This window comes from Lolium perenne, chromosome 6 (assembly GCF_019359855.2).
Source record: "Lolium perenne isolate Kyuss_39 chromosome 6, Kyuss_2.0, whole genome shotgun sequence".
In the NCBI taxonomy this organism is placed as follows: domain Eukaryota; kingdom Viridiplantae; phylum Streptophyta; class Magnoliopsida; order Poales; family Poaceae; genus Lolium; species Lolium perenne.
Window position 1 is genome coordinate 104,236,481 of NC_067249.2, and position 13,889 is coordinate 104,250,369.

The 13,889-nt window shown below is 46.2% G+C and overlaps 2 protein-coding genes across 2 annotated transcripts; both read right to left on the minus strand.

The window, feature by feature from the left end:
- Positions 1–4,205: 4,205 nt before the first annotated feature.
- On the minus strand, positions 4,206–4,989 carry LOC127309552 (uncharacterized). The gene has a single exon (XM_051340360.2). The coding sequence runs from the start codon at positions 4,804–4,806 to the stop codon at positions 4,438–4,440; it is 369 nt and encodes a 122-aa protein (XP_051196320.1). The 5' UTR covers positions 4,807–4,989; the 3' UTR covers positions 4,206–4,437.
- Positions 4,990–9,300: 4,311 nt separating this feature from the next.
- Positions 9,301–10,847, minus strand: LOC127307472 (plasma membrane-associated cation-binding protein 1). The gene is made up of 4 exons (XM_051338200.2): positions 10,515–10,847; positions 10,346–10,435; positions 9,993–10,077; positions 9,301–9,914 (listed from the first exon to the last, which is right to left on the minus strand). The coding sequence occupies exons 1-4, from the start codon at positions 10,626–10,628 to the stop codon at positions 9,526–9,528; spliced, it is 678 nt and encodes a 225-aa protein (XP_051194160.1). The 5' UTR covers positions 10,629–10,847; the 3' UTR covers positions 9,301–9,525.
- Between the last annotated feature and the right edge of the window lie 3,042 nt (positions 10,848–13,889).

Consider the following 13,889-nt stretch of genomic DNA (forward strand, 5'->3'; position numbering starts at 1 on the left):
AAAGAGCATGCTCTATACTTAGTGTTTTGTGTGTTTGATTACAACACTTTAATTAGAATTTTACCATATGTGTTCATGTGTGTAGGATTCATTTTTAGCACTATGGATGATGACCCACCATATGTTTTTGATCGTGTATCGGGTTCTGTGAATTGGCTATATGATATTTACTTTTGGTGGAAGAAAACATGTGAGGAGGAAGCCATTTTGTTGATCAATTTGGAAGGAAGAACATAAATCTCTCCAGGTCGGAAGTTCCGGGTCACGGGAGGCCGAAACTTCTGCCCACAAGGCGCCAAGGGCTTTTCAAAGGAAATCTGGCATGCCAGAACTTTGGCCGGACATTTGGGGCCGGATGTGAATTACATCCATCCCCTATAACGTGTGTGTGCCAAGTCGACCTTTTGGCCAAAAGTTGCACCATACGTTTGGGATGGATGTGAATTACATCCGGCCCACCCCAAATCTCCTAAGGACTAGAAGCTGGCAAGTTAGCCCGGAGGTTAACTACCTCCAGCCCCACACATCTGAGATAGCTAAAACTTCCACCCCAAGCACAGTTGAAGACCAGACCGAATGTTCCGGGGGGGGGGGGGGACTTCTAGGGTACATAAACCTAGAACTTCCGCCCACTCGGGAGCTGCAACAGCTACAAAAGCGGGAGTGTTCTTCTTCCTCATTACAAATCTGAGATTCACGAAGACTTTCTCTCTCCTCCATTTTGCTTAAGCTCAAATCGAGTGGATCTCCCTCCCTAGCCAACCAAATCCCTCCAAACTTGGGGAATCGAAGGAGGAGGGCTAGGTCTACCTATCTACCCAAGGAATTTGGTGTTCCCCATACTTTTACTTAGTGGACTTGGAAACCCTAGATCATATTGTCCTAGTTCTTTTTGTGACTAGTTCGTGGTGTTGTTGGGAGACTACGTCCTTTGTGGATTTTGCCCCAACCTTGTGTGTAGGAATCGCCGCCTTGATCGGCCCTGCTAGTGGAGAAGTGAATACTCCTTTGTGGGGTGTTCACGAGGAATAAGGTGAAACCTTTGTGGCTGTTGGCACCTTCGTGGTCCACACCTCCTCAACGTAGACGTACCTCCTTTGGTGGAGGGAACTACGTTAAACACATAGTGTGTCGTCTTCGCTACCGTTCCCCCGGTTTCCGAGCTCCCTTTACAATTGATATTTCCTTGTTTTACTTGCTTGTGTGCATTGCATCATTGAAGGAACACTTTACATTCAAAAGCAATCACCTTTACATTCCGCTTCTGCATAAAAATAGAAAAAAGGATAAAATTTGCATAACGCCTACGCCTATTCACCCCCCCCCCCCCGCCCTCTAGTCGCGCCTATACCCATTCAAGTGATCGCCGCTCCTGGCCAGAGTACACGAACCAGTGGTGGAGAAAAGAGAGGCGAGGGAGTCAGGCGTCGCGGCAGAGTCCATTGCAATAGTATTGTGTCGGCGGTGGCCTGCGATTTGAGCGGCGGTGGAGGGGTGGGAGGCGAAGGAGTGGATGTGCGACGCAAAATAAATGCGCGAAGCACCGACATAGGCTATGGTCGCTGGAAAGTAGGAACCCACGCAGGTTTTCGTTATCTCTGGCGTCCCCGGAGCGTCCCCTATGCAGCGAGGACGGGCTTGAGGCGTCGGACACCGTATTGAGCCGCAGATGACCAAAATGGTTTTGGGTCGTGCGACTGTGGGAGGTCAAACTTAGGGAGTGACTGTAGATGCTCTTACTTTCAATTATTTTTTCCGATATGGGAGCAAATCCCCAGCCTCTGCATCAATAGATGCGCACAGCCATTCATTTATTAAAAAGAATGAGTACAGTAAAGTTTACAATGATGGATCAGACAAGGTCGATACATGAATCAACCAAGTAAAGATGATACACATAATCATGATACCCATTTTTTATCATATTAATATGCCACCATCCAGTAGCCTGGAAATAGAAGTCCTGAGCAACCGTCAATAGCCAGTTGCATCCAATATGCATATCCTCCCGCTGATCCTCTAGAAGGAGAAAAGCCCATAGCTGGATCCACTGCGTAGCCCGACGAATAACCTGCAAAAAGTTAGTTCCCTTCTGTTTATTGAAACTAATATCATTTCGGCATCGCCAATAGACTAACAAAGAGCAGACGAATTCTATCTTTGTCTTTCTTCAGCACCCCTTTAACCAATTACAAACATATTAGTAATATTAGAAGCAGGCGGGATGTTGTATGCAAAATAGACCACGCGCCGGACTATTTTAGCAAAAGGACACACAAGAAACAAATGATGAATGGTTTCATTAGAGTCACAAAAACAAGTTTTGACACCCATTCCACTTACGTTTAGCTAAATTGTCCAAAATATTTTTATTTTTAAGAGGATTTTTAGCTTCCATAAATATTTACGGAGAAACCTAGTATGACCATTCATGTAATCGATATACATAGATTTAACCGAAAACACACCGGAGTCCGTGAGTTTCCATACAAACTTAGCAGGCTCACTAGATAGATTCACAATAATTAGCTCTTGATATAAGTGTAACCATGCATTCCATTTATGATCATTTAGACCCCTAGCAAATATTAAGCGTGGTTTGAGCTCAAACCGTCGAAACTAAGAATGTTGCACGATGTTATAAAGAGAGGGATATTGATGCGCAAGAGACATGTCTCCCAGCCATACATCCTCCCAAAAACGAACCGTGGAACCACATTGCCTACCTTGAAATGTCCATTAGTGAAAAAAAATCTTGCTTAACACGTATTAAACCTTTCCAAAAAGGAGAATCAGAAGGTTTGGCCTTACTTGGGCAAGCGTTTTATCTTTGAGATACTTATTATGTAGTAATTGTTGCCACATCCCTTCCTCCGATAGAAGCTTAAACAACCATTTGCTGAGTAAAAACATATTTTTCAATTCTAAAACCTCAATGCCTAGGCCCCTTGATCTTTTGGTCTACATACACCATTTCACCTTGATAGTCTATACTTTTTATTCTCATCAGACTGCCAAAGGAAGTTAGATCGAAAATAATCCAGTCTTTTCCTAACCCCTTTCGGGATCTCCATAAAAGAAAGCATAAATATCGGCAAACTAGTTAAAACTGAATTTATAAGAACAAGCCAATCATCATAAGATATCATAATACTGCGCCAACAACCAAGCTTCGACACAAAACGACTCTCCATAGGATTCCACTCCACATTTCATAGAATTCTATGGTGAATAGGTATGCCAAGATATCTGAGTGGTAAAACTGCACATTCTCGTCCAAATATTTGCTTATATTGATGCTCCATGTTCTTATCTTTACCAAAACAAAATAATCGCTCTTATGGAAATTATTTTTTAGGCCCGAGAGTTGCTCAAAGATACAAAGAATTAACTTCATATTAATTGCCTTATTAATATCATGTTCCATAAACAATATTGTATCATCCGCATATTGTAGTATAGAAATGCCGCCGTCAACAAAGTGAGGAAGAAGACTCCCAAGTTAGCTCTCCTCTTTGGCGCGCACGATAATAATAGCCAACATATCAGCTACAATATTGAAAAGAATCGGCATAAAGGATCACCATGTCTCAACCATTTTCTCGTTTGAAAATTATGACCAATATCATCATTGACCCTAATTTTCACGATACCACCTTGAACGTAATGCCTGATTCGCTCACACCAAACGCGATCAAACCCTTTTATTCGCAACACCTGCTACAAAAAGAGTCATTTAACTTTATTGTAGGCCTTCTAAAAATCAATTTTGAAAAGGACACCATCTAATTTCTTTCTAGTCAGCTCATGAATAGTATCATGAAGCACGACAACACCCTCAAGAATATGTCTCCCCGGCATAAACGCGGTTTGAGTTGACCTGATCACTTTATGTGCCAACTCACAACGCGAATAGTTACAACCTTAGTGAAAAAAATTGAAGCTAACATCAAGCAAACAAATAGGTCCGTACCGCTGAATTTTTACATCATTTTCCTTCTTTGGAGTATAGAAGAAGGTAATTCTCCTCTTTGGAAAGATGCAAATAGCCCCATTAAATCATTCTTAATCACTTTCCAAAAGTGTTGATAAAACCCCGCAGGCAGCACATTAAATCATTCTTACTTTCCGTTATAAGTAGTCTTATTCGTAAAAGAGGAGATGGTACTGTTTCTTTCCAATCTAGCAAAAAAAAAAAAAAAAAACGCATCAAGTCATGCATCCCCAGCAGCACATAGCCACATACGACCTGACTGAATTGTTATGTTACAACTTCCAATCTCACAAAACCTGAAATTCTACTTCCCAAACAAGAAGCACATAAGAGTGAACTAGAAGGGTAAAAAATTTCAATCAGAGCAGGATTATTTTAATTCTTTCTTTTTCTCTCTATCTCGAGAAACAATCGAAACAACATTTTCTCTCAACCGAGCCGAGTCAGCATCTCCCGCGCTTCTTTACTGGTTCATCGTCGCAATCTTCGGAGTCGTCGTCCTCCAGATCCACCTCGTCGAAGTCACCGTCGAACTCCCCGTCGCTGCCCATAGCCTCGAAGTCGTCGTCCTCCTCGTCCTCGTCCTCGCTTACCGCCGCCTTCGCCTTCCGAGCCCCGCCGGCGTACCCGCGGCGGGCACACAGCGCCGCCGCCGCTGCACCTGCGGTTGGCTGGAGGGACAAGCGCGTGCCGGCGCTGAGCAGTGCCGTGGCAGGCAGAAGAGACGTCGCTGCTTTTGAGAGCGCAGGTCGGGAGGCCGACGACGCGAAGCGGCGGATGGCCAGGGCGGCCCATGCGGCGGCGCGCTGCATGGCGTACGCCCTCGGAGCGTCGATGTAGTGCGTGCGGCGGGGTTGGTGGCTCGATGGAGGGTGGCGGCTAGGGTTTCGATAGTGTCTTGGGTTACGGTGCGAGCTGGGTTTTTAATGGAGCTGGGGTGCGCGAGATGCGAGGTGGGGAGATTCCAGAAACTAGAGCGCCGCCACCGCCGGCTTGCCCTATCGGACGTCTGCATTTGTTCCTTCTTTCGTCCGTCCCTATTGGGAATGGGCCGTAGCACTATAGGGCTCGCTCTAGTAGTGCAATTTGGCATGGGCCAGGAAACACCAACTGTGGAATGGAACGGATTGCTAACTCATTTTCTTCAAAACATCTTTTCCTATTTGGGAAAGCCCAAAATTTGCTGGTGGGCTGGCTTGGATATCATTTCAAAGACACGGACTCAGCCCAGACAGCTATTTTTTACAGAAAAAATCATGATCAATTGTAGAAGTTCACAAGAAGTACAAAGCACCATAAATATAACAAAATTACACCAAGGTCATTGGATCACCCAAACGACAACTAGAGCGAGCCAACTGTGGAATGGAATATCTGGATCGGTGAACCACTGGGGGCTGCTGTACACCGACCTGGTCGGCATGTACGGTGCACCGCACACCCCAGCGACCAGGTCGGTGGGTTGGGCCACGGCCCATTAAGAGTAGGTACGTTTTTTCTTTGTTTTTTGTCGTTTCTTTTCTGTTAATATTTTTCTTTTTAATATCTAACTTTAAAAAAAATATTGGAGAACACAATTTCCAAATCTGTTCAGATTCGAAATTTTCGAAATTTAAAAATGTTCACATTTTAATTTAATTGTTTTCGAATTTTGAACATTTTCGGATATGTACATAATTTAAATTTGAACATTTTTAAAAATTTGTAAAATTATTTTTTCAAAAATTAACATTTTTCGCATTCGAACATTTTTCCAAATTTGAAGGCTTTATATATTTGAACGGATATCAAATTTGAACGCTTTTATAATTTGAACATTTTTTTGTATTTGAACATTTTTCAAATTCGAACGGATTCCAAATTTGAACGCTTTTAAAATTTGAACATTTTTTGAATTTTGAACAATTTTCAATTTTAAAAAATTTCTAAATTTGAACTATTTTTAAATTTGTACAAAAATAAAAATAAACATAAAAGAAAAAACATAAAAGAAACAAAAAAGAAATAGAAACAGAAAATAAAAAAGAAAAAGGAAAAAAGAAAAAGAAATAGAAACAGAAAACAAAAAAATAGTCGAACTGGACTGACCAGGCCGGCCCATACCACGCGGGGGGGGGGGGGGGGGGGTGCGGCGCGCGGTAGCGACCGATCTGGTCGGTGTATAGGATCTGCCTGAATCACTTGTAGCTACCGGATTGCTAACTCATTTTCTTTAAAACATCTTTTCCTATTTGGGAAAGCCCAAAATTTGCTGGTGGCCTCGCTCGGATGTCATTTCAAGGACACGGACACAGCCCAGGCAAGCTTCTTTTCTACAGAAAAAATCATGATCAATTATAGAAGTTCACTAGAACTAAAAAGCACCCTCAATATAATAAAATTACACCGAGGTTCTTAGACCACCCAACGACCCTTATCCCTGCTAGAGAGAGCCACCGACGTGCCACTGTCACACTAGAGCTGGTGTGGCGTTATTGACACTACTAGGATTGCCGGTGCACCAAAAATGGTTATTGTCGGCGCACCAGCGTCCGCCGGTGGGAATATATCGGTGGCAATAGCTACCGCCAGCGCACCGGCGCACCAGCTGGAGCGCCGGCAGTAACGCGAGTTATCCCCGGCGCACCTGCCTAGTGCACCGGCGGTAAGTTATACCAGAAAACAAAAAAAATTCAAATCTAGATCTAGATCTAGATCTCGTGAGATGTGGTTATGGTGTCGTTTCTGCGCTGGTGTAGTAGGTGACAAGGTATTAACTTGTCAATGCCTAAAAGTTGTAGACTAGGGTTTCGCGGAAAGTAGAGGGGCAAGTAGATCTCGAAGGTTTCAGCCGAAAAGGTGTTCGACTGCTAAAACTAGGCTTGTGTTGGCAATGAATCGATCCTTTCTTTCTCCCTCGACTCCGCCTTATATAGGAGGCGGAGCCAAGGGTTTCGTGATGTACAAGTTACAAACAGCGGGAGGCTCTTTGAGTTCGTCGTGGTTGTGGTCTTGGTCTCGTCGCCGCACCGGTGTAGGAGGACGAGGAGTGGGAGGAGGTGTAGGCCGGAGGTGGAGGAGGCCGGAGGAGGTGGAGGAGGTTGTGTCCATAGTTGGAAGAGGAGGCCATGAGGAGGAGGCAATGCGGAGGAGGTGGAGGAGGTCGACGGTGCAGCAGTTGGAGACGTTCGTCGCTGTAGAAAAGGAGCCGAAGGAGTTTGATGGAGCAGCAACCGGTGGAGTCCGTCGGAGTAGGAGGAGGAGGAGGAAAAGATAAGAAGAGGGGAAAGTGAGGACCGCGGGCTGGTTTGGGCTAATTTTTATTTTTTCGTTAAAATCTAAAACCTCCGAGAAGTCCTAGTTATGTTTTCAATTTGGCGAATCCTTTTTTATCAAAACGACCGTAGGTGGTTGAATTCGGCTAGAAAATTTTGCGTAGATACATTTTGATATAAAAAGTTTTTCATCAGAGGTCGTATGCAACCAGAAATCCCGTTTTACCGAAAAATAACGCCATTTTGCATAATATATCAAAATTCATTTTTTAAAATTTTCATTAAAACTAGATTACATAATACATGGGGTAGTTGAAAGGATTTGATTTGATTTGATTTGCCCGGACCTGGTTTACCCTTATCCCTGGCGCACCCCATGGCAGCGTGGTCTAGTGCGCTGGCAGTAGGACTTCTTCGTTGGCGAGCGGGATAAGGGCGTGCCGACAGTAGTTTCCACCGGCGCATGGGAAATCTAGTGCGCGGGCAGCATGTTTTCCATCTATAGGCGTTTTCTTAGTAGTGTGATGACAACTGGAAAGTCTTCATGCATGTGCCCCTAAGGACCGGTCCGGAGCAGAAGTCATCACCATTGAAACTTTGAATTGATCCGAATGTTCTAACACTAAAAAATGTGCTATTCACAGTACTGGATGACTGTCGCCCATGCCGTGATGGACACGATGCTTGCCCACCATCGCAAGAACACCGCCGCCCACAACACACTACTCCCGGCCAATCATTGCGTAGCGACCACACATTCTCGCATCATCGTCCTCGATTTAGATTGCTAATAGCAGCATAGATAGGAATTGGGAAACACCCAGAGGAGGAGTTGAATTGGGGAAGAAGATTGAATCATGCCGAAGTGAGAGATCATTTTCATCTACCCCACGAGCGAGTCGCAAGAAATCCGGTGCTCTAAAATCTAAGGAAGGGCGGATGCGCTATGTTTAACAGCTGGCAATTTTTTAGGAGAAGCCGAGACTAGAGAAAGCCGAAAATTCATAGCCGAGACTAGATAAATTGTTGAGGGGTAGTTTTGTGAGTTTAGTTAGCAGTACTCCCGCACCTAGCCATCGCTCACGCCTTTCTTTTATATGAAAAACCAGAAAAATATTTACGCATTAGTCTCGGGAACAGAGGGACTACATGTTATATGGGATTATATTTCATAATTGTTCTAACAATACTGATTTAATGTTATAGGTGTTAAACATACATAACTTTTGAATTACTAAAACGCGCTACAATTTGGCATAGAGAAACTATATTTAAATAAAAGCAAAGATTACTACATCAAGCTAAGTAAGAAGAATTTATCTCGAACAGGTTCCTCGCAATTTTCGAACACCCAATGTACCTCTTGTTGCCAACTTATCTTGTCCTTCAAATCCGTGTAGTCACCAAGATCCATTGTATACTTGCTACTAGGCATCCAAAGCACCACATGATTGTGCACGACAAAAGTGGGCCGTACTAACATAGCACACGAGGCACACTTGTGCAGTAGAGCACAAAGCATACAATAGAAGCCGGTACATGGCCAAAGAAACGAAAAAGGTACATGACCAAATTACAGGCAAAATAACTTTTACATGGGCTCACGAAATAATTGGCATAACTGTTAATCCGTGAGAACATATTTTTTGACTTGTCCAACATATAAGAATGAAATACAACCACTTTAGCTGACAGCTTGATAGAAAATAACCAGATCAGGGCTTCATTTTGCTTTTAATCTTTGCATCAACTTTGTGTGATCCATGTTTTATTTTCTTGTTGGAACTAAACTTCAATAATGAAATAAAAATGCTATATTCATTGACCGACGCAGACAGTTAGAGACCAGAATTCCTCTGTTAGAAAAAAAGAAGAAAGAAATACTTGGAAACTAAGAAAACTGCAATAATTTGAGCGCATGTTTTGGGGAAGCCAATTTGGGAGCCCAAGTTTTAGCTAGTCATTTAGAGGGATCCCAATCGATTGTTGGATTGATGATCCTCCTTACTTTATCGTGGATGTAATAACGGATGATGTATCTATGTTGCCTCATTAATAAAATCCGTCGTGATGGCTTTTCCTATAAAAAAATGCAGTAATTTACAGATGTCTTACATACTCTCTTCACATGTCACAATAATGCATACATATGAGTACAGACAAATTTATAGACTTGCAAATCTAACAAAAAGGGAAAACAGAAAGGAGAAGCAGAACAATGATAGATCATCAAGCATGCATGAACAATGAATGGTTGTAGAGAGACTGGTACCATAACTAAGCCTTGGGCGTCTCCTCCTGAGCCTTCGCCGGTTCCTGCAGCTCGGACGGTGCAGCAGCTTCTGCAACGGCGTCAGCGGCCGGCACGGCACTCTCTTTCGTGGCCGGCTCGGCAGCGACAGAAATAGACTCCTCAGCAACGGCGACTTGGGTCTCGACTGCTTCTTTTGTGTCCTCTGCCACACCTTCTTTCTCTTCGGATGCTTCTTTCCTCTCCTCTGGGGCGGCTGCCTCCTTCTCGACAACGGCCAGAGCCTCCCTGTGCGTCTCCTCAGCGCCAGGGAGCAGCGAGGCGACCTTGTCGAAGGTCGCGAAGAGGGGACTGGACAGCAGGGCCGGACCAACCTTGGCGATGCCCTCGCTCACTTGCTTGGCTCCAGGGAAATCTGAAGCCACGTCAATGTTTATCAGCACAAAAACAAATACTGGAGTTAACCTTCAGGTGCTCAGAATCTTTTGCATACCAATGTTGGCCAGATCTTCTATGAATTTGGTGACACCTGCAGAGTTCTTCTTGATCCAGGAAACCTTCTTTTCCTTGATGAGAACCTATAGAACATCCGCAAAATTTATGTTATTCTTCCTTAGCTTTAAAACACGACAAAGATACCAGCCCATCTATTATTATGACATGGCAATATGGCACATGGATAGGGTACACACACAATGGCATTGCCTGTTGAGCTAAACAAAAGGAATCACACGCAGGGATATGCAACCTTAACAAACTCATCGGTTGTATCATATCGTTATCAGTAGTTCCTGGACGTGTGATATGCATGCATCATCAGCAGATGACCAAGAACTGACTACGTACCTTGACTGCGGCAGTAGTAGACTCGTAGATCTCGACGACCTTAGGCTGGAGATCCGCCTTCTTCTCCTCAAACTCACCGTTGATCCCATCCTAGAAGTTAACCGATGATATAACCAGGAGATCATACGTCAAACTGGACCTTGAGGAAATGATCACGGAGTGTACGCACCTTTGATTCGTCGAACGACTTGACGATCTCGGCGGCGACGGCGGCTTTCTTGCCGGCGCTCTTGGCGAAGACGGTCTTCATCTTGGGCAGCACCTTGGACTTCCAGTAATCCATGCTGGCACGAAATCTCGATCGATCTGTCGACCCCTTTCTCGGTAGCTAGCTAGGTAGATTGTTATTCTCTCTGACCTCTGGTGACTAAACAGGGAAGCTGCTTATTATTAGCGGGAGAGAGAGAGAGACAACAGGCTATAGTTTGGCAGCCTCCAAATACGGACGTGAACTGGAGGGTCTGCCTTTGCAGTCTTTAATGGTCGCCAGCCGAGGACGTTGCTAGCTGTAGTTACAGAAGTGGCTGTGCTGGCGAGCGGCCACCACCTATACAAGAGTTCTGGCATTGCGAAGAATTGCAGGAATGCCACCGGCAGCTAATAATTCGGCGAGATTCTAGACAATCAGCCAGCGAAGATGCAGAGGTTACGCATGATTGATGGCCAGGAGGCATCCATACCTCTGAAGGTACGAAGGCCATATAGCCGATTTATTAAATAATTATAAAAATTAGGCAATATATAAATAAATAATTCAAAGATGCGTAACATAATAACGCAGTTACATAAGAGATACACATAATCAAGACATAGTTCACTGATAGTTAAGGACATAGTTGTTAGAGTATATATATGTATATTGTAGTTTCCCCATATGTTAGGGGGCTTCCTGCATATTTACACCTGTACATGTACTATATATTGTGGTCTTTGGCCCCTGATAATACAACACGCATATTCCTCTAACATGGTATCAGAGCAAAATAATTGATCCTCTAGTCTAGTACGTGTTCCGGCCACGCTGCCGATCTTCTCCGTGCGTGGCTGCCGGCCGCCCGCCTTCCCCGCCGGCCGTCGCCCCTCCTCCGGCCGCCTCCCGCTCGTCCCGCGCGTGGAGATCCCGGCTGCCGTCCGCCCGTCCCGTGCCCGTCGCCTGCTGCCTGCTCTCCGCTCGAGGCCGCCCGCCTGCTCGACGTCCGCTTGATATCCAGGCGCCTCGATCCTCTGGCCCCGCGCGAGGCCTCCCGATCCGCCGAATCTTCGTCGTCCCTCGATCGTGGCCCGCTCAAATCGCCCGCTTCCGCCCCGTGGCCGTGCGGCCGTCCTGCGCCCGTCGCGTGTGATCAAGTGGTGGTTAATCTCCCTGCTGCTGCTCCGATTTCTCCCTGCTGCTAATCCCAGCTGCCTCATCCCTGCTGCTTCCGCTCTATCTCCCTCCTGCCTGGTCGCTACATCCTGAGATCGATCTCCTGCAGTTGACTTCCGTTCGAAGCAAAAAAAAAAAAAAAAGCTATGTCTTCCGCTGATCCAGCCCCTTCTTTGGGCCCACCTTCGGTACTTGGTATTTGCCCGCTGCCTCCGTGCATGACTGCTCACTATTCTTCGTCGCCGTTTGCGGCCTCTTCACGCGGCTCTGCCCGCGCTTCACCGACTCCGTCTACGTCGGTCCGCCGCTCTACATCGACTTTTGCGGCCTCTTCACGCGGCTCCGCCCGCGCTTCGCCGACTTCCTCTATGTCGGCCTGCCGCTCTACATCGACTTTTACGGCCTCTTCACGCGGCTCTGTCCGCGCTTCACCGACTTCCTCTATGTCGGCCTGCCGCTCTACATCGACTTTCGCGGCCTCTTCACGCGGCTCTGCCCGCGCTTCGCCGACTTCGTCTATGTCGGCCTGCCGCTCTACATCGACTTTCGCGGCCCCTTCACGTGGTTATGACCGCGCTTTGCCGACTCTTTCTTCATCGGCGTGTTGCTCTCCGTCGCCCCCTTTAGTGGCCTCTGTGCGTGTGGGTGATAGCTCCTCGTCGGCACCTGATTGTACGTCGACCTCCCCAGTTGCGCCCCTCTCTGCGCATGAGATAGCGCAGCTTCACCGCCTGCTTGATGCTTGGGATTCCAGTTTACGTCAGCAGCCTCGCGGTCCGAGTCTCCGCCCTCGTCCTCATTGCACCTACTGTGGCAAGGTTGGCCACACTTCCTCCACCTGCTGGACGCGGGATCCCAGTTTACGTCAGCAGTTCCAGGATCGTCAGCAGGCTGGCTCTTCAGGATCTTCTGCAGTTGCACTCTCTGATCAGGACATTCTCAGGGGTCTTCGTGGTCTGCTCGCTACTCCAGACTCTTCCTCGCCGGGCGCTGCTGGTTCTGGCTCATATGACTACTGTGCGTACCCTTCTTGCTGTTGCCTCTGTTCGCCGCTGGTCTGTCTTCCAGCTTGATGTTCAGAATGCTTTTCTTAATGGCGAGTTGAGTGAGGAGGTTTACATGCAGCCTCCTCCTGGGTATTCTGTTCCCGATGGGATGGTTTGTCGTCTTCGACGTTCTCTCTATGGTCTCAAACAGGCCCCTCGTGCCTGGTTTGAGAGCTTTGCCTCTGTGGTGATCGCTTTGGTTTCTCTCCTAGTCTTCATGATCCAGCACTTTTCGTTCACACTTCTCCTCGTGGACGCACCCTTCTCCTTCTCTATGTTGATGATATGATCATTACTGGTGATGATCCTGAGTATATTGCCTTTGTAAAGGCTCGTCTTCGTGATCAGTTTCTCATGACTGATCTTGGTCCTCTTCGCTATTTTCTTGGGATTGAGGTTTCCTCCACTTCTGATGGCTTTTCTATCTCTCAGGAGAAGTACATTCAGGATCTTCTTGCTCGTGCTGCTCTTGGGGATGAGCGCACGGTTGATACTCCTATGGAGCTTAATGTTAAGCTTCGTCCTACTGATGGTGATCCTCTTCCTGATCCCACACGTTATCGTCATCTTGTTGGGAGTCTTGTTTATCTTGCTGTCACTCGTCCTAATATTTCTTATCCTGTTCATATTCTGAGTCAGTTTGTCTCAGCTCCTACCACTGTTCACTACAGTCATCTCCTCCGTGTTCTTCGTTACCTTCGTGGCACGATCACTCGTCGCCTTTTCTTTCCTCGTTCTAGCTCTCTCCAGCTCCAGTGCTACTCGGATGCTACGTGGGCGAGTGATCCTACGGATCGTCGTTCACTTTCTGCTTACTGTGTGTTTCTTGGTGGTTCGCTTGTTGCTTGGAAGACGAAGAAACAGGTAGCGGTTTCTCGTTCGAGTGTTGAGGCTGAGCTGCGGGCTATGGCTTTGTTGATTGCTGAGGTGACCTGGTTACGGTGGTTGCTTGCAGATTTTGGCGTCTCTGTTACGACACCCACTCCACTTTTGTCTGACAGTACAGGTGCTATCAGTATTGCACGTGATCCGGTCAAGCATGAGCTGACCAAGCATATTGGTGTTGATGCTTTTTATACACGTGCTCAGGTGCAGGATGAGGTTGTTGCGGTTCATTATGTGCCTTCAGATT

What these genes read in the sequence shown, in the direction of transcription:
- LOC127309552 (XM_051340360.2), bottom strand. Translation starts at nt 4,806, where the DNA reads ATGCAGCGCGCCGCCGCATGGGCCGCCCTGGCCATCCGCCGCTTCGCG.
- LOC127307472 (XM_051338200.2), bottom strand. Translation starts at nt 10,628, where the DNA reads ATGGATTACTGGAAGTCCAAGGTGCTGCCCAAGATGAAGACCGTCTTC. An exon ending in CTACTACTGCCGCAGTCAAG is followed by an intron (nt 10,078 to 10,345) that starts GTACGTAGTCAG and finishes GATGTTCTATAG; the next exon opens with GTTCTCATCAAGGAAAAGAA. An exon ending in AGAAGATCTGGCCAACATTG is followed by an intron (nt 9,915 to 9,992) that starts GTATGCAAAAGA and finishes ACGTGGCTTCAG; the next exon opens with ATTTCCCTGGAGCCAAGCAA.